This window comes from Bactrocera latifrons, unplaced genomic scaffold (assembly GCF_001853355.1).
Source record: "Bactrocera latifrons isolate USDA-ARS-PBARC rearing strain unplaced genomic scaffold, ASM185335v1 scaffold_316, whole genome shotgun sequence".
NCBI lineage: Eukaryota > Metazoa > Arthropoda > Insecta > Diptera > Tephritidae > Bactrocera > Bactrocera latifrons.
Window position 1 is genome coordinate 66,079 of NW_017536808.1, and position 18,989 is coordinate 85,067.

Here is an 18,989-nt window from a genome sequence, read left to right on the forward strand (position 1 = left end):
CATCAGGAGGTCATTCCTTGATCACGTCGACGATATCAAACAATACGCCAACAGGACCTCGGACGCTACAGACTTCCGACAGGCACTGACCGCCATTCACAGTGGAGCTGTCAACACCTTCACCGAATACCTATCCAGAATAGACCCAGACATACCCAACGTATGTCCTGCATGCAACGAGTATCCGCATGACACTGACCACCTCTTTGCATACCCAACCAACCCCACTCATCTAACACCCTTTTCCCTCTGGTCCGACCCCGTCAAAACAGCACATTTCCTGGGCCTCCCGTTAGATGACATCGACGACAACACAGATAACTATCACCGTCCCAACGGGGACTGATAACCGTTAAAACAACAACAACATCCACCATGTTTTACAGTTTTTTTTTTTTATAATATAATGCTATAATTTCACGGGACGCCAAAAAAGGATACGCCTGGCTCTTTGGTATTATTTGTCTATCTTCATTAAATGTCACATTTCTCGGTTTATTGCCAAATATTTTTAACCCTTCCTCTCGAAAAAGTCAAATATTCCGATATTTTCGCAATAATTTTGTGCTTTTGGTAACATTCCTATTTGATTTATATTTCAGATAGAGCTGAACTTGTGAGCAAATGTACACGCCCACGATAGTCGGGGCTAAGTAACCGGAACGGAACCGGATTATTATCCGGCCAAGGACTACCAAAACGGCAGAATATATTTCTCGAAATTACTTCAGAAATGTATTCTGCCGCTATAACAACAAGAACAGAGTATGTATGTACTCTAGTATTTATTTATATGTTTCTATCTATATTTGGAAGGCCAATTAGATATTATGGAAAAACCAAACCAAGCAAAACCTATGTACATATATATGTGCGAATTTAATTTATGTATAACATTTCCACAAACTTTTAGGACTTATTAGAGTTTTTCATTTTAACTTTATCAGCAAACGAATTTGACTATAACTGCCGATTGTATGAAAATAAGTCTGTAGCATGCATGCGTGCATATTTACTTCTAATAAAATATAAAATTAAATAGTTAATATCTATTTGTTGTGTTTAAATGTGTTTAATTAACCGTTAAATGTATTTATTTTGCTTAATGTTACCAAAAGTCCCTCTACGGATGGTAATAAAATATATATAATATGTACAAAGGATATATGCACATACATACATACATATGAATGCTTGCTTTTACGTATCCGTTGGCAATAAAAACAAATGCATACATACAAATATAGCACTAACGTTTGCAGAGCTGTATTGGAAGAGTCTATAACAAACAGGTCGTAAAAATCTTAGATAACAGGAAACAAAACAACGCATCTGCGTATCTGCGTTTCTGATTTGTTTGATCTGGAATTGACACTCGCTCTAGTTGCGTATACGGGACTCCTGCTGTGCTGAACATGCCCTGTTCAGGTATAAAAACCAAAGCAAATCCTCGTAGTTCATCAGTTGTTATCTGCAATTCTTCAGACATTTTTCATCGCTCAGTACAATACCGTTAAATAAAACACTTAAACATGGTTAAGCTAATTTGTCTGGTTTTCACTTTGATTTTCTGCACAGTATTATTTTCATCTCAAGCGCTGCCTACTCCAGACGAAGAGCGCTACATGGAAAAAGATGTAAGTTTGACTAAATTTCAGAATTTTTATGTTTATATATTTATATGTATGTATGTATATACCAATTCCAGTACAACCGCGAATTTTTGAATTGGCTCAACTCCATACAATACCCACAGCCTTATGCAACCCCTTGTAAATATTACCCGATCAATAGTTTGACTGGACCTGTACCAAAACGAAACTCGGAGTTAATCAATTCATTGCTTAGTCTGCCAAAAAGCATGAACGAGGCTGGAAAATAAAGTATGTATTAAAGAAAAGAGAATATGTACATAGATACATCCGTTTCGAAGGCAACAGGCAATGGTAGAGATTAGGTATTCCCTATACAAATACATTTTTTATTAACAAATTGTAAAACAATTCAAATATACTCTACTGTATTACGAATTATGTAAAGATGTAACATGTAAAGTGCTTTAATAGTAATGTTGTTAATAATATCGTTATAAATCATCAAATAAAAGTAATTGAAATATAAAAGAATTTCAAGAAAATGGTTTTATGTGTTGTAGTTTTTAAAAATACATCTTCGTTCAGTTAATAAAGTATGTAAATCAAATTATCATTAAATGAAGAAAACGTACATATATGCTTGGTTAAAGAAACTGATTCAAGTCTTGAAACTCTTGTGTTAAGTTTTTTTACTCTTGTGTTAAGTTTTTTTACTCTCCGAAACTTCTTATCTCCCTGTTTGTTGCAATCTTCTCTATTAAATCACGTAATATTACATATTTCTGTAAATATTGGTTAAGGTTAGATCAACGCATTCGCACCACATCCTGCCATCACAATATTAGATGCTCAGGCCCCTGAGTATTTAATAAAGTACTCCTATTTTGCCTAATATACGTGCAGTGCATATTTTCATAATTTTACGATGCCTAAAGTATGTGATATAATTTAAATTTATTTTAAATATATTTCATATACCCTATTTTGTTTGTCTTGAACCGACATAAATACTTAATTTTTAAACCTGCGTCCTATTTTGTAGAAACATTGATCCAAAATTTGGCCGAAATTTGATCTGGGTAATCATTCAAATATGGCAGCCACATTTTAATTGTAAGAGAACTGGGAATAACAAATCGATATATATCGTAAATAATCAGTTTGTATTAAATAAACAACTTCAGATCTAAAATATAAGTTTACTTGCTAACTATCTCTGTGTGGCAGTATTATAAACAATTTAATTGAAACACATTTATTTTGAATCAAAAACAATAATCTACAAGTAAATATATATGAGTGTATATTTATATTAAATTTGTACGTTCAGGCTGTCTTCACTTTCATTATACGCAGGCATTAAATTTGTTTACATTAAATATTTTGTCTATTTCAGAGATGCAGTAATTTTTGTACTCAGTCGCAAACAATAAAGAGTGCAGAAAATAATTTCAGAATTTGTTGTAATGGCTGGGTTTGTAGCGGTTCACACTGGTAAGAGGATTGGCAATTTTAATGGGACATGAAGATATTGTTTTTCTATGATTTGTTCTTTAGGTGCTGGTAATTGTATAGATGAAACAAAATACCAGCGTGTTATTAAGGAAGCTTGTGTTCGAGCAACAGATATACTAAAGAATGGCGGTTCTGCCATGGACGCTTGCGAAGCAGCAATAGTTCGACTTGAGAATTGTGGAAATACGAATGCCGGATTTGGATCTAACCTTTGTTGGGATGGTCGAGTGCAATGTGATGCATCTATAATGAATGGTTCAAATTTACACTTTGGAGCTTGCACTAACGTCAGCACTGTACGCAATCCTATACGCTTGGCTCGATTATTATGTGATGGTCAATCAACTATGCTATCAATGGAGCGAATACCACCAATGATTATGGCGGGTAGCGGTGCAGAAAGATATGCAGAAGAACTAGGTTGCACTATGATCGATCCAAATGCAATGATTTCTTCTAAAGCAAAACTTTCTTATAACCATTATAAATCTAAAATATCGGCAATAACATCGGCTGCTGATGCACCTACTTCATCAGTTGTTCCGAATCAAGTAAGTGCACTTGATACGGTGGGAGCCGTGTGTGTAGATAGTGCCGGTAATACCGCTGCTGGTTGTAGCTCTGGTGGCTTATTACTTAAAGTGCCGGGCCGAGTTGGACAAGCAGCTACTTATGGTGCAGGATGTTGGGCAACTAACACAACAGAGACCTCCGTGGCCACTTGTACAACGGGGAATGGTGAATATTTAATGAAAACTTTATTAGCAAAAGAAATATGTGTCGATTTGTTGACAAGTGATTGTGCCGTAACGAGTTTACATAAAAGCTTGAAAAGCAAATTTCTGGAATCACCATTCCTTCCCGTTGACCAAGAATTGTATGCCGGAGCCCTTTCACTCATTTACTATCCCCATGGCAATACCGGGGAAGTATTATGGAGTCACACAACAAAATCATTTTGTGTTGGCTACATGTCCACGCAACAAAAAGCGCCAAAGGTCAGTATATTGAATAATGCGATTTTATGAAGAAATTAATTTTTATCTACAGTTCATATATTCCCCACTGCCAACGTATAGTATAGCGGGAAGATCATGTGTAGTCAATGGGCATAATTTCCATTTACGCGTCTAATCGCCGCCTCAGCTGCCATAGCTTGCATTAATGATGACAGCATTTATTGTGAGTGCTGGTGTAGCATGTATTCAACATTCTTTATTTATTTTCGAATGTTTTCGTGTACAAAACAAAATGTTTATATACATATATTAAGAAAGCACAATTGTGATCAAGAATTTCCACTCGAAAGTCATTTTTATTCAAAGATTGTGTGTTTATTATGTTTGTAAAGTATATATTAATTTAAAAAAGGCGATTTACAAAAAGTAAATACTTATAAAAAATATAGTAAGTATATAGGACGATTTATATATGATATATATATAATATTATAGCCAGCTTAACAAGTATTTTTGTATTCAATTGTGAGGAAATGCGTTTTATTTTTTGCCAAAGCATGGGTGACCGAAGCATCGATCGCCCGTATAGTTTTAAATTTATCTTTTATGTATGTATATAATACTCATAATTTCTATAGTAGATAAAGGCAAATGTGGTATTTCGAAAACTTGCAACATGTGTAAGCATTTATTGCTGTATTAGATGTAATGATGATTTCTATAAACTAGAAAATGTGTGCATTTATAGTTACGGAATCGATATTTTATTAAGTAAGTGCTATACTACAGTAAAATATATTAATGTTGTGTAACTCTTTCGTTGTGTATATTTGGAAGAAAATTCATAAAATATTTACTTTATTTCCAGCAATGACTATTCGAGTTGCATTATGTATACATACATATGTATATAAGTGGTTAATAAAATTGTGCGCATTGTAGGACCACTATGTACTGCGAAAATAATCACAATCAGAGTAATAAGAAAAATCGTATAAATAATTTAAAATTGGAAATCATGGTTTTTAGAAGTACTATTTATTTGGGTTAATCACATGAATGTAGATGTGCATTTAACGAAAATCGAGGATGATAAAAATGAAAAGCCTCCATTAAATTCGAATAAATGAAAATTATTTCATTAAATGGCAGTGGTATGCTAAGAGGAAATGTACTGACTTATGTTTAAAAGATTTGCCAAACGAGTTTTGGAAATTGCTCTGCTATTGCATAGTTGCTAAACTCTATATAACTTTCAAAATTACTGAAGGCTTCAATTATTTTTGAAAACATTAACCTATCTAATTTGCTTTTTATGTATTTTAAATTTATATACGCATTACTTTTGTGAGTATAATAAGACCTAACTACATATTCCAGATGGCTATTATCTAAACACATCCATACTCGTACCAAATACTGTTACTTTTATCGTCAGTACGTTTTCGTAGTGATTTATCATCCTGTGTTGCATTTGTGGTTGTCACTGGTGTTGAATTATTACTTGTTATAGTTGAATCACGTGATGTGCCCGGTGGCATGTTGCACTCCGAATTAGTATTACCAATCGTTGTATTGATGCGATTGTACATAAGGAATGTAGTTGGATTATCATTATTTGGAACGGATGACAAATTTGAAGGCGTTTGAGGCTCGGTAATGCCTACTCCAGTACCACCAACACCCATATCTGTCGACATATATGCGTCACCAAGGGTGCCGGCACCTGTCAAAGTTGTAGATGTAGAACAGGCACTTGAGTTTAAAACGCAATTTGAATTCGACATTTCACCACTGTCACCAATTTCACTACAAGTACTGTTTGTTTCGGGTATTTTTTGGTGTTCATCGATTAAATAAACTGTGCGTCGGGAACCTGCTGTGCCCAGTGTTAAACTGCTACCCGTCACATCCGGCGCTTCAAGACTGTTGAAGAGATAAATAACAAATTTTTAGTATTTTTTTGTGAATTATTAAATTATTGCAATTATAAATTTTACCAACAAAAAAGCTCTAATGGTTGATTATGTAGACGTATTGTACAAATATATTATATATTAATTGGCACAAAAATTATTTGAATACATGAATGCAATATTAACAAGTGCATGCTAATTTTATTTGATAAAAAAAAAAATAATAATAATTTTATACAGTAAAAAGTTAGGTTCGACCAAACCAATATATATGGACTACATTACTAAAATATACATATTTGAGATTCACATGTTTGCCAAATAAAAATAACGTCACACACCATGAAACATGTCAAATATCTTGCACACTAATTGTCTGAACAAATTGTTCTAAGATGTGGGTGTGGGCGAACGTCGCCGGTACTGAAAGACAGCAACAGCTGTTCAAATGTAAAATTGTTAGTGTTGCAAAAGCAAGGTTACAAATAAATTGAAAAAAATATATATGTACTTACAACTTAAAATTAAAGTACTAAAACAAAATAAATACTATTGTTTGGCGCACAATGGTCAGAAATGATACGTCATTGATATATGTATATTGCTTTAGATAGTGTGGAACATCTTAAAAAAAATTTTTTTTTACTGGGGTCTAAAATATTTATTTGGCAGGCGGGCAAGCGAATTTAAGTTCACTTATTTTCTTTTTATTTACTCATAAAAGCGCAAGCAAGCGATTAATACACAACAAAAATTGTAATAGCGATATGCGTCAACCCAGTTCTTTGTACTGTGATCGAATATTTACCGAAAAATCGCCTCAATACTTTTAATTTCGGTCTAAGCCCACAACCCATCCAAGTAAACCAAGTTCGTGCCCAATTTCCATTAACATACAAACATACATTTGAAAATAAAGAAATTGGAATAATTGGAAGGAAATATAAAAAAAAAAAAAAATATTTGCAAAAATAATATACATATGTAAACAAAAGTACAGAATCGGTTCCACAAAATTAATAATTATGTTTACTCACCCGTGGACGCTATTTCTTCGAGAACTATTCAAATCCGTTCGCTTTTGTGATTGCAAACTACTTCGTATTCCGCCGCGGGAAAGTGTGCTATCAATTAGGTCTCTAAATTTTAATAATAAATCAGACACACATATATATACGACAGTTTTTTTTTTACCAAAACATATATTTTACGTGTTGTACATATGTATAAAATTCACTTACCGTTGCAAACTTTGCCGTATAGCCAAGTTGCGTTGAAGCAAGTGAGAGTCAGATTCAATGGACATTGGTTCTTCTATGCTATTGTCAGAATCATTACCACCTGATTCAGAGCCTATCACGAATTGCGACTGATTAAGTCGTGAGTCATCCACCCATGAACGGCGATTCTAATTAAATTGCGTTAAATTAATTGTTTGCTATTTTTTTGCGGAAAAAGGTACTACACTCACTCGACTTGTTGGCACCTTATTTATAAAGTCAGATCCGGCTTTCTTTACACGTCGCACAATACTACTCGCGAAAGGTTTCCTGAAAAAAGAAATTTAGTTTAGTTATAATTTAGTAAAATTACAGGTCATTATATATTTACACACTTTTTTGGCAAAACAGTTTCTGGCTTTTTGTAATGTTCCATTATTTTCTCCTCCAATTTTTCTTTTTGACGGCTCAAATTATGCAGACGCTCTGTATAACTTTTCTCTTCCTCGCGGAAATGCTGTTTATCCTCCAGTGAATGTGAAAGTAGTTCGTGATATTGCGTCAGCAATTGTGAAACATTGTCCATTAAAGTTTTTCGGTCTATGTCCAGATGTGCATTCGTTTGAAGCAATACCTATATAAATGGAAGTTTTGATAAGTAATAAAAAACTAGGATAAAAGTAATAATTCACTCACTTCACACTGTTGGGCATAGTAGGCGGCATCACTTTCCATGGTTTTTATATGGTCGTTTTTGGAATCTAGCTCACGTAACAGCTCGGCAATTTGTTTCTTCAATTTATTATTTTCTGGGCGTATCATTTTATATTGTTCCTAAAAATTAAAAAAAAAATTATAATAATTTTCCTTATAGTAGGTATTTTGTCGGATGTAAAAGTAATGGCAAATATTGTAGCATAATATTAGCTAGGAAACGAACCTGAATATTTTTATACTCGTTTTTGAAACGGAACAAATTTCGAAAATCATCTGTCAGCTTGGAATGTTCTGTTCGCAATATTGTTAAATCGTTTTCATAGCTCTTCAATTTAGCATTATCCTTCGTTAAATCCGCTATACGATTTTCTAAATTCGAGATATGTTCTCGTAATTCACGTGCTTCGTTTCGAGAATCGCGCTGCATCAGCTTGAGTTGCTCTTTGTCAGCGGCAAGTGATTCATATTCTGTTGATAGCTGATCATGCAAAGTTCGCAGCGCCATTAAATCATGCTGTACGTTTTTATTTTCTTGTTTAATGGTCTCGCTTTGCTTCAACAGCTGATCCTTATCAGAGGCAAGCTGTGAATTGGCTACTTGTAATGCGACTAATTGTGTGTTCAGCGTGGATATTTGCGAACTCAATGTCACCACGTCTACATCGAGGCGCGCCTTTTCTGCCTCCAGTTGAACGTTTACTGATTGAAGGCCTGTGTTGAGTGCGCTTAGCTCAGTGTTGGCTTCCYTAAGTCGCAAAATTTCGATGCGATCGCGCCCAGTTGGTGCAGTTAAGGTAACTTTGTGTTCGAAGCTTAGCTCTTGTGGCTCATTATTGGATAGCTCAATATTTTTTTCAACAGTGTAGATTTCCTTGCGATGACACAGCACACATATATCAGATTTTGTGTTTTCGTTTTGATGCTGCTCTTTCGATACATTCAACATAATTTCACGAACGGTTTTAAAAGTTTCGGGATTGCGTACTAACTTTTCGACTACAGTTTCTACATTCAATTCGCCATTATCGTCGGTATGGCCACTATCTGTTAAACCTAATTTTTCTAAATTTTGACGCACTTTATTGGTCGCTAATGTACCAGATACTAAATCATTTCGAAGTGTCAGTATTGTATCTGAATCAATTTCACGCTGAGTCATTAATTCTTGATTTTGTTTTTCCAGTTCTATGACTCTTTGCTGAGTTTGCTCAACTTTAGTTAGTTCCTTTGTAAGACGATCAATCTCTTTGGTTTGCGCTTCAAGCTTTGCTGCCGACTCGTCTAATTGAACTGATTTGCCTTCGGTATTCTCCTTCAATTTTGCCACTTCCTTCAAAAGACTGTTATTCTCTCGTTCACAAGCACATAGCTTCGCTTCCAAGTCATACACATTTTCTTTCAACTTACTCACTCCTTGTGAACGCTCCGTTAGCTGATGAATTTCCTTTGTGCGAGTGTCCAGCAAACGATCTAAATCATCAGCGCGACGTTGTATACTTTCGTTAAGTGTTTGTAAGCGTTGTTTCTCTTTATTTAAAGTCTCAACATGCTGTTCCACGTCCAACAACTTATTACGTTCTAATTCGCGTTCTTGGCTTTGTCGTTCATATGACTTTTGTCGGTCGTCCATTGTGTCTTGCAGTTTTTTATTCTCTTCCAACGCACTTTTAAATACCTCTTCCAACGCAGTATTCTGTTGCGTTAAACGTTGGATGTTTTCTTGCATTTGCTCAATTTTCAAAGAAAGCTTCTTTTTATCCTTTTCAAGCTCAAGAATTTTGTTCGTAGACTCATGGAATGAGTTTTCTTTCAGTTGCTCCAACGCAGCAGCTAATTGTTTATTCTTCAATTCCAATTTTAAAATTCGTGTCTGAAAAAAAATAAAAATTGTATACCGAAAATTTTAAAATTATCAGTAATCAATAATCAGACATGTTTCTTTTTATTACCTGCGCATCATTGGTTAGTTGTTCTGATAAACTATTGTCCCCTGAATTACATTCGTCCTCGTTGTCGGAATATGCGCTATCAAGTCTTTGAGTAGTGTTTAGAGTTTTCGCGGCTAACTGTAATTGGGTGTTTTCCTCCAGCAATTCTTCTAACTTGGAACGATCAACGTTTCTCTCCAAAGCCATATCGTTTAGCTTCTGTTTATATTTTATAATTTCAGATTCCAAAGTCATGACATGCTCTGAACGTTTCCGCGCTCTTTGCAGCTGATCTTCTAGCATCTCCCTAAAGAAAATGAATTTATACTAATGTGCCGATATTTTTTAAATTTTACATATTTACTTAGTTTCTAAAAGCATTCGATTATCTTCGCGCAACTCCTCAACACGTGTCTTATAGAACTCTGCGTCTGTTAATTTTTCGCGAAATTTTTGAACTTCAATTTCCAAGCGATCAGCGCGTTCAGCTCGCTCCCTTAAGACATCAACTTCATCGCGGTATGCATACGCCCGTTTTGCCTCTGCATACCATTCTTGACTCTAAAATTATATAAACAAAACAAAACTAGTAATAAAAAATGTATACAATACTTCTTCAAATCTTTACTTACCTCAGCTCGTAATTTTTCATATTGAGCACTTTTATGGTCGAGCTCCTCTCGCAATTCAAGTTGATTTTCAGATTTCTCCTCTCTACAAAAAAAAAAATTAAAATGTAAATGTTATACTACAATAAATTGAGGGAATGTGTTACTTACAATTCCTGTCGCAATTTGCGAATTTTTGATTTCAAATCAGCAAGTTCTACTGCCATGTGGTTATTTTCGGAGCTGGAAGTTGATAAACAGGGTGTGGTCAACGTGCATGATAATGGTGATAATGGCATATTCAATGAACCATCTGCACAAGAAGTCATATTTAAATCCGTATCCGCGCACATTGAAGCAATCCAACGCAGATACATATTGTCACGTTCTTTTGTCAGCCGCAATATATGATTGTACATGTTAACAGGGGTTAGCAAATTCACAGATTCCTTTGTTAGAACGAGACTTTGGTCTTCCGTAACCTATACAAACAAAGAAAATGTTTTTTTTTTTTTTCAGCAAGTTATGTTCATTCATTACTACTATAATCTTACTTGTTTTATCAATCCAACAATTGCATGTTGCGTTTCAACATCCAACATTTTAATGCGTCCAATGAAAGCTTCGCGATTAGGACACTGCACTGCAGCACCTAACAACAGTGTTAACAAAATTTTCATTTGTTCCAAGCCTTGTTTAGATTCAGGATGGTATCCTAGGATATAGACGTCCGGAAGAACTAGAATGGTATGTTCTAATTCTTCCTCAAAAAGTGACTTCAAATTACGTGCGATGCATTCGAAGTTTTTTGATCGGGCTATACATAATGATACCCCGATTAAATCACGTACATCAGTTGGGTGGTTCTGAGGTTCTGGGTCTATTTGCAACCACACACTATGTATAATATTGCCATCCAACAAGGAGGAATATCCAGTTAATACTTCTGGACGGGGCAAACATGATTCCAACTGAAAAGGGATTGAAAATATATTTCAAAATTATAAAGAAACATACAAAGTTTATACATATACTATCGTATGATGTATACCTCCAAACTGAGCATGTCAGCTTTATTTGGAAAATCGACAGACAATTTACTGGTTATACAAATACAATATAAATACATTGAAAACCTAATTAGTAAGTACTGATGTAAAAATAATAATACTAAAATATATTTAAATACTATTTTTTCATAATTATTTATCATTTGTTTAACTGACCCATGTAACTAAAGCTCCATTTATAAATTCGTCAATTTCCAAAGGAGTTGCTGTTCCGGCATTAGCCATTTTCAACTTTCACAGAGTCCGCGGTGGCATTCAATTGCTTTTATTGCAACTTAAAAAAAAAATACTAGCAGAATTGTTTTAATTTCACTAATTCACTTTTTTCCTGAACACAATGAAAACTGATACTTTGTCTTTATATTGCTCTTCACATAACCATGAACCCACTTTCACAAATCATAAAACATTATACCAATATATTAGAAATATTTTCATATTAAAAAACAGGTAATATCTATTTCCTAAAGTATAACTTCTTCTTTTCTTCAGCTAAGATTTTATTCTGAAATATTTTAAAATGCACAACAGTAATGAAAAATTTGCTACACATGTAATTCATGGATAAATACCACTTAAATACAAAGCCAGCCACAGGGTTGCTAAAACCAATGTAAAGAACAGGGTTGCCAAAATTTATTGTTAAGCAGAATTTGAGCAATTTTGAAATGCTTAAAATGTGCTTTTGATGTTTGCTTACTTTTTTCGTTTATAAACAATGTTGAGGTTATAGACTTCAGAATATAAGAGTAGAAAAAACTCTTCTTGTATGAGTGTTCAGATTAATTTAGCATAGGCAACACGAATTACGTGTGTGAACAGACTTTTACTAATAAAACATCTGACAGCTGTCAGTTTATTTGACACTCAATTAAAGATAATTTTCACTACAAACTGATGGCAAAAGTAGACTAACGCCGGCAAAGAGTGAAGAAAATAAACAAAATGCGTCTGGTGAATCAATGAATATATATATCCAATTCTAAGTAATAATTTTTTATTCCCTATGTAGTATTGCCTAAGTAATGATTTGGCAAAGCACTGTTACGTTATAACCTTCAAGGGCCTGCGCATCATGCTGGACTGTGGTCTGACGGAGCAATCGGTCTTGAATTTTCTGCCACTTCCTTTCGTGCAAAGTGTGAAATTGTCAAATTTACCTAATTGGATACCAAACCGCGATCATGATCCTCAAATGGACGGTGAATTAAAAGAGTGTTGCGGTCGAGTTTTTGTTGACTCTGCACCCGAGTTTACATTGCCAATGGATAAAATGATGGATTTTAGTGAGATTGATGTGATATTAATATCAAACTATCTAAATATGCTAGCACTTCCTTTTATAACGGAGCACACGGGATTTAAGGGAAAAGTCTATGCAACAGAGCCAACGTTACAAATTGGTCGTTTCTTCCTTGAAGAACTTGTGGAGTATATTGAAGTTGCACCTAAAGCTAGTACAGCACATTTGTGGAAAGATGTGTTACATTTATTACCTAGTCCTTTGTGTGAGTCATTTAGACCCAAAAAATGGAAAACAATATTCAATTTAAAAGATGTGCACAATAGTTTGGCGCGCGTAACAATTATGGGTTACGATGAAAAATTGGTAAAATATTTATTGAGTATAGAACTAAGGTCTCTTCGTACTACAAATATATTTGAAGGATATTTTAGGTGCTTTCGTGGCAACCCCCGTCAGTTCGGGATATTGTTTAGGCTCGAGTAATTGGGTTTTAAGCACAGCGCACGAAAAAATTTGTTATGTTAGCGGATCGTCAACCTTAACTACACATCCTCGTCCAATCAACCAGAGTGCACTGAAACACGCCGATGTTTTGATAATGACAGGCTTAACTCAGGCCCCAACTGTTAATCCTGATACAAAATTAGGAGAGCTATGTATGAACGTTGGTAAGTAAAATAAGTATAATTATTATGTAAAAAAAAAAAAAAAAATTATAATAATAATACACAACATAAGATAGTTTATTATGTTATGTAGGATAATTGATTAATTTTATTTTGTATTCTAAAACATTACTTTTTAAGCTCTTACTATTCGAAACAATGGTTCAGCATTAATACCTTGTTATCCTTCTGGAGTAGTATACGACCTTTTCGAATGTCTTACACAGAATTTGGAAAATGCCGGATTAAATAACGTTCCGATGTTTTTTATTTCACCGGTAGCCGATAGTTCATTAGCGTACTCAAATATTTTAGCTGAATGGCTGAGTTCGGCAAAGCAAAACAAAGTCTACCTGCCCGATGATCCCTTTCCGCATGCTTTTTATTTACGTAATTCAAAATTAAAGCATTACAAACATGTGTTTTCTGAAGGATTTAGTAAAGATTTTCGGCAGGTATTTTAAAACTTGTTTATAAAGCAATAAAACTACGGCAAATAAAAGAATTGTTCTTTCAGCCTTGCGTAGTATTTTGTGGACATCCCAGCTTAAGATTCGGCGACGCTGTTCACTTCGTAGAGATGTGGGGCCATAATGTCAATAATTCTATTATATTTACAGGTAAATTATTAATAAAATCCTATAGATTAAAAAGTAATAGTCAAAAAATGTTTTATTCAGAACCAGATTTTCCGTATCTCCAAGTATTGGCGCCATTCCAACCCCTCGCTATGAAAGCTTTCTATTGCCCAATAGATACTTCACTTAATTATCAACAGGCAAATAAATTAATAAAGGAGTTGAAGCCAAATGTTTTAGTGATACCTGAGGCCTATACAAAGCCACATCCAAATGCACCGAACCTTTTCATCGAGCAACCGGTAAGTTTTATAATTAAAGGTAAACGAACCTTATAAAAGTTACTGATATATTCGATTTTCAGGACAAAAAAATTATTACATTTAAATGCGGCGAAATAATTCGCTTGCCGTTGAAACGAAAACTCGATCGCGTTTATATCACATATGATATGGCACAAAAAATTGTTCCACGTGACGTGGGTAATGGTGTTACCGTTTCCACAATTACTGGCGTCCTGGAAGTTAAGGATAAAGTACACAATATACACCCATGCGCGGATTCTTCAAATGATAAGCCAAGTGGTAGTAAAATGCCTCCTCCCAGTCGAGAAGATGTGCTTAAAAATACGAAATACGAATATGGTACCTTAGATGTAGATCTGCTCAAGAAACGGTTAATTCAAGACGGAATCACAAACATAAAAGTAGAGCGTACTGGCAATGTAGTTATGTTGCATTTGATAAATGAAGATACAACGATAAAATTTGATGAGAATGAAACTCATATAATATGTGGCGGAAAGCAGTCGTTACGACTCAAACTGCGTGACTCTGTACTGAAGTGCTTACAAAGCTTTTAAATATGACACTTATATAATAAAAGATAACAATTATCTGGTAGCTAGAACCAAAGCGCAACGTTCACAAACACAATCGGCATTATCAACTGCAAAACGTCTACAGCGTGCACATAAGGTCAATTCCAATTTTTGAACATTAATATTGGTAGAATCTACATGATTAAATGGCTGCAGAGAAACTCGTTGAACTTGTAGTATTTCACATAGTTCTGAATTATTGGAAGATCCTTCTGCTTCATCTCCTTGCAAAAGACGTAGCATTTGCATTTCCTCATTATTTTTGTTGTATGAAATTTCTACTGCTAAATTAAATGAGTTCGCGCTGCCCGCTTTTTGATTAACAATTCGTTTGATTTCCAATGCAATACCAACAGTTTTTTCAGCATCGGCATCTTTCCAAGCGGAATTAGCAGTAAAGTTTTGTTGATGAAATGCGCTTTTAGGATCTAAAAAAAAAAATTAATTTAAATCTGTTCAGACCGATAGTTAATGAAATTTTACCATAATATTGCCAACTTTCTTCCACTAGGAATGGTATAATAGGCCATATAGTAGAGCAGAGCACTTTATAACAATTAAGCAACGTATAACGTATATTTCTTATATCGACGTTATCTCCACAATATAGTCGATCCTTAATAGTGTGAATATATATTGCTGAAATTTGGTTTGCCACAAAATTTTGTGTGTTCGTCACGACACGATGGTACTCGTAAGTATCATATAATTTCCAAATCTGTAAACATAATTTTTTTATTAACTGTCTAAATTATTCCAATTAATCTAATGGCGCTGCATACCTCATTTTCGTGTTTTACCAACTCACTTAAAATATATCTGTCCAAAAAAGTATTTTTATCGTTCAGAACTTCCGTTTTATCACCAATAACGCCATTTAAATAGCGTAAAGTAGCGCGAATTTTATTTACACTGTCGACAGCTTGTTGCATTAACTTCTTACTGACAGTTATAGTCATGTTTTGCGCACAATGCGAAGCCACCCACCACCTGAAAAGTATAAAGTTTAACAATTTTGTATGTAATTATAAGTATACTGAGACAATATTACCTTAAAGTATCCACTCCGACTTCTTTAATTATATCCTTTGGTGAAATAACATTACCTAATGATTTTGACATTTTGTGACCCTTATCATCGACTGTGAAACCATGTACAAATATTGACCTATTAATTTTCACATAATTTTAATAAAGAAAATATGAATCGTAATAATTTTTATCTTAAAATTATAACTGACTTGTAAGGTGCTTGGTTTCTTACTGCAACACTTGTAAGCAATGATGACTGAAACCAGCCACTGAACTGATCGTAACCTTCAAGGTAAACGTCAGCCACTTTCTCATCCTTTAACACACTTGACCATGTGCTGCCCGAATCGAACCAAATATCAAAAATATCTCCACTTTTTTCCAAATCGGTTGCCGATAATTTAAAGGATTCCAGAATATTCGGGGGTAACAGCTGCTCTACACTTTGCGACCACCAAAAATCAGCGTTTCCTTCTTTTTTAATGACATCACAGATATGGTTGATTAAAGATCTACGAATATTATAAGTAAATAATTATCTATTATATTATTGATCTATAAATTTAAATATTTAACCTATTTAGAATAACATTCTTCGTTTCTCGTTCATAAAATACGGGTATGGGCACGCCCCAGACACGTTGTCGTGATATACACCAATATGGACGTTTACGTACTTGTGTCATAAGTGCTTTTCTACTCGCATCTGCTTGAACAAGTGGATAAACGTTTATTTTACTGATCTGGGTCAAAGAGAAAATTTAAATTAGATTTTGTAAAATTTGTATTTGAATTCTACCTCTTCAAGAGCTCGTTCCTTTAGTTGCTCTGTATTCATAAACCATTGCTCACTGGCACGTATTATGACAGGTTCTTTGGTGCGCCAGTCAATAGGGCATGAATGTGTTATCTTTCCGGCATGTAACACATCTGATGCAATATTTTCCAACACTAAGCGATCACCTTCGCCAAGAACATTTTTCCCTTTCAGAAAATCAGGAGCCTTCGAAGAGTAAACACCATCTTCATTGACAAAACATATCTGAAAACATTTTAATTCTTGAAGAATTATTCTCAGATATATAATATACAAAACCAACCACAGGCAACTTATTTTCTAGGCCAACCAAAAAATCTTCAGGTCCATGTGCAGGTGCGGTATGAACAAGCCCTGTGCCTTTTGAGTCTTGCACATGTGTAGCAGCGAAGAATGGTAAGTTAATCTGCTCTGGGAATAAGGGATGCTGGTATGTGCAATTCGATAGTTCTGTGCCTTTAAAAGTTTTTACGACCTCGAAGGTAATGCCAGTAACTTCCGAAAAGTTTTGCAATAAACTTGTGGCAATTAAATATAAATCACTGCCATAACTAGACAATTTAATCACGCTGTAATCTAGCATAGAATTGTAGCATATTGCTTGATTACTTGGTATTGTCCATGGTGTTGTAGTAAATACCAAAGCATAAAGATTAGTATTCGGAGAAAGTGATATACCATTGTGCCAATTAGTTAATAGAAATCTCAAGTAAACTGAAGGACTAACGAAGTTCACATCATACTCCAGTTCGGCTTCGGCCAAAGCTGTTCTAAAAATTAAAAGTACTAAGTGTGCATAATCTCACTTTCAATAAAAAACAAATGTACCGCGAGGATGGAGACCAGTAGACGGGCTTTAAATCTCGATATACCAGTCCACGTTCATAAAAATCTATGAACATATTCAGTTGATTTATTATAAATCCCGGCCGCATTGTCAAATAAATGTTTTCCTCATTTAACCAGTCGCTCAAAATACCCCATGAACGAAATTCTTTCTTTTGTCGTTGCATTGCATTTAAGGCAAAGCTGCGAGCTTTGTAAGAAAAAAAAATTATGTAAACCGCTTACATGTATACCCACGTAAAGAATGGAATTTAATTGATATTTACATTTATTTCGAATGCTGATCGGATCTTGATTCTTAAACCTCGCAATGTTATTGTCTTTAACAGCAGCTGTTGCCTTTAATTCAATGGGCAGACCATGGCAATCCCATCCAGGAATATAATTCACTTTCTGACCACGTACTGTGTGCTGACGTAATGTTATGTCTTTGAGAATCTTTAACAAAATTTTTAAACAGTTATTTCTTACCCGAAACAGCTGTAATAATAATTTCTCACCTTATTAACTGCATGACCCATATGCAAATCCCCGTTAGCATATGGAGGGCCATCGTGTAAGACAAAAGTAGGTTCTTGATTATGTTGTTGTTGGTAATTATATGCTTCAGAAAATACACCCTACAGTATAAAAGCAATTCCAGCTCAAAACTCAACGTATAAAGTATTTAGTTTACCTCAACCAGCTTACGCTCTAATTCTAACCGCTTAACAGCATTTAATCTGTTTGGAAATTTTGTTTTTGGCAAATTAATGGTGTCTGTGTACTTTATGGGAGGTTTTGTTGCCTGTTTAATAGAAAACTGCCTCACATATGTATTATTTACAATTACTTTTAACATCTTAATGTTATTTAATATAAAGAACAGGAGTGAAAAACTCTACCGGAATCCTAAGAGATGTGTACTTATAAATCAGCTGTTTCCGAAGGAAATTATAAACACGATTTTTACATTTCCCCTCAAAAATTATCATTCTATCGATAGATGACATTCTTCTGCGCACCGTTTAAAATCGGTTTCGTTCGTTTAGTCGGCTATTACACGAAGCAACTTTTGTTGCTGATTCTCGGGCGATTCTCTTTTGCTGTTGCCTATTGCATTCACACGAGCAACTTGTGTTGCGCAACTCTGTTCGAGGTTTTTTCTCATTCTCTTTCACTTTACTTTAACCCATTGTCAACTCTTTACTTTAACCCATTGTCGTTTCTTTTTCCTTATAGGTATTTGGACCACTCTATCACATATATTAATCAGTTCTGTCAATTAAGAAATACATTTTATTTATAATTCAAAATTAAAACAAAGGTTATATAACAGATCTTCACTATCGTCTGAATCAATTTGTATGGCTTCCTCCATACATTTCACAATATCTTTAATTAATTCGATTTTTTCG

General features: G+C 34.4%; 5 protein-coding genes across 7 annotated transcripts; 3 read left to right on the plus strand and 2 right to left on the minus strand.

The window, feature by feature from the left end:
- Nucleotides 1-1,477: 1,477 nt before the first annotated feature.
- Nucleotides 1,478-2,052, plus strand: LOC108970915 (protein PDF). The gene is made up of 2 exons (XM_018936631.1): nt 1,478-1,637; nt 1,709-2,052. The coding sequence occupies exons 1-2, from the start codon at nt 1,533-1,535 to the stop codon at nt 1,880-1,882; spliced, it is 279 nt and encodes a 92-aa protein (XP_018792176.1). The 5' UTR covers nt 1,478-1,532; the 3' UTR covers nt 1,883-2,052.
- A 735-nt stretch (nt 2,053-2,787) lies between these two features.
- On the plus strand, nt 2,788-4,411 carry LOC108970920 (threonine aspartase 1). 2 transcript variants are annotated; one of them, XM_018936641.1, is made up of 4 exons: nt 2,788-2,880; nt 2,992-3,089; nt 3,153-4,108; nt 4,161-4,411. In XM_018936641.1, the coding sequence occupies exons 2-4, from the start codon at nt 3,062-3,064 to the stop codon at nt 4,242-4,244; spliced, it is 1,068 nt and encodes a 355-aa protein (XP_018792186.1). In that variant the 5' UTR covers nt 2,788-2,880; nt 2,992-3,061; the 3' UTR covers nt 4,245-4,411. The 2 variants fall into 2 exon arrangements, with proteins under 2 accessions (XP_018792186.1, XP_018792187.1); XM_018936642.1 differs by lacking the exon at nt 2,788-2,880 and adding an exon at nt 2,883-2,915.
- Nucleotides 4,412-4,597: 186 nt separating this feature from the next.
- Nucleotides 4,598-12,080, minus strand: LOC108970921 (girdin). Of its 2 annotated transcripts, XM_018936644.1 has the most exons (14): nt 11,685-12,080; nt 11,013-11,429; nt 10,630-10,940; nt 10,483-10,564; nt 10,215-10,411; nt 9,872-10,157; nt 8,146-9,792; nt 7,902-8,039; nt 7,601-7,839; nt 7,457-7,535; nt 7,227-7,393; nt 7,023-7,124; nt 6,794-6,825; nt 5,883-5,995 (listed from the first exon to the last, which is right to left on the minus strand). In XM_018936644.1, exons 1-14 carry the CDS (start codon nt 11,751-11,753, stop codon nt 5,976-5,978), a joined length of 3,786 nt encoding a protein of 1,261 aa, XP_018792189.1. In that variant the 5' UTR covers nt 11,754-12,080; the 3' UTR covers nt 5,883-5,975. The 2 variants fall into 2 exon arrangements, with proteins under 2 accessions (XP_018792188.1, XP_018792189.1); XM_018936643.1 differs by lacking the exon at nt 6,794-6,825 and having other exon boundaries at nt 4,598-5,995.
- A 307-nt stretch (nt 12,081-12,387) lies between these two features.
- Nucleotides 12,388-14,898, plus strand: LOC108970933 (integrator complex subunit 9). The gene is made up of 7 exons (XM_018936662.1): nt 12,388-12,482; nt 12,541-13,137; nt 13,196-13,442; nt 13,581-13,894; nt 13,957-14,059; nt 14,120-14,319; nt 14,382-14,898. The coding sequence occupies exons 1-7, from the start codon at nt 12,474-12,476 to the stop codon at nt 14,877-14,879; spliced, it is 1,968 nt and encodes a 655-aa protein (XP_018792207.1). The 5' UTR covers nt 12,388-12,473; the 3' UTR covers nt 14,880-14,898.
- Nucleotides 14,783-18,489, minus strand: LOC108970931 (isoleucine--tRNA ligase, mitochondrial). Its single transcript, XM_018936661.1, has 12 exons — nt 18,269-18,489; nt 18,093-18,212; nt 17,859-18,030; nt 17,575-17,782; nt 17,030-17,516; nt 16,729-16,971; nt 16,506-16,672; nt 16,139-16,441; nt 15,949-16,065; nt 15,680-15,887; nt 15,381-15,615; nt 14,783-15,325 (listed from the first exon to the last, which is right to left on the minus strand). Exons 1-12 carry the CDS (start codon nt 18,431-18,433, stop codon nt 14,910-14,912), a joined length of 2,841 nt encoding a protein of 946 aa, XP_018792206.1. The 5' UTR covers nt 18,434-18,489; the 3' UTR covers nt 14,783-14,909.
- Between the last annotated feature and the right edge of the window lie 500 nt (nt 18,490-18,989).

Excerpts from the sequence above, each read along its gene's own strand:
- LOC108970915 (XM_018936631.1), top strand. The coding sequence starts at position 1,533 with ATGGTTAAGCTAATTTGTCTGGTTTTCACTTTGATTTTCTGCACAGTA. Across the intron at positions 1,638-1,708 it reads AGCGCTACATGGAAAAAGAT|TACAACCGCGAATTTTTGAA; the intron begins GTAAGTTTGACT and ends TACCAATTCCAG.
- LOC108970933 (XM_018936662.1), top strand. Across the intron at positions 13,895-13,956 it reads TTAGTAAAGATTTTCGGCAG|CCTTGCGTAGTATTTTGTGG; the intron begins GTATTTTAAAAC and ends TTGTTCTTTCAG. Across the intron at positions 14,060-14,119 it reads TAATTCTATTATATTTACAG|AACCAGATTTTCCGTATCTC; the intron begins GTAAATTATTAA and ends TGTTTTATTCAG.
- LOC108970931 (XM_018936661.1), bottom strand. The coding sequence starts at position 18,433 with ATGTTAAAAGTAATTGTAAATAATACATATGTGAGGCAGTTTTCTATT. Across the intron at positions 16,972-17,029 it reads TAGAAAATAAGTTGCCTGTG|ATATGTTTTGTCAATGAAGA; the intron begins GTTGGTTTTGTA and ends AAATGTTTTCAG. Across the intron at positions 16,673-16,728 it reads AGGAACGAGCTCTTGAAGAG|ATCAGTAAAATAAACGTTTA; the intron begins GTAGAATTCAAA and ends TCTTTGACCCAG.
- LOC108970920 (XM_018936641.1), top strand. The coding sequence starts at position 3,062 with ATGGCTGGGTTTGTAGCGGTTCACACTG. Across the intron at positions 3,090-3,152 it reads GTTTGTAGCGGTTCACACTG|GTGCTGGTAATTGTATAGAT; the intron begins GTAAGAGGATTG and ends TTTGTTCTTTAG. Across the intron at positions 4,109-4,160 it reads CGCAACAAAAAGCGCCAAAG|TTCATATATTCCCCACTGCC; the intron begins GTCAGTATATTG and ends TTTTATCTACAG.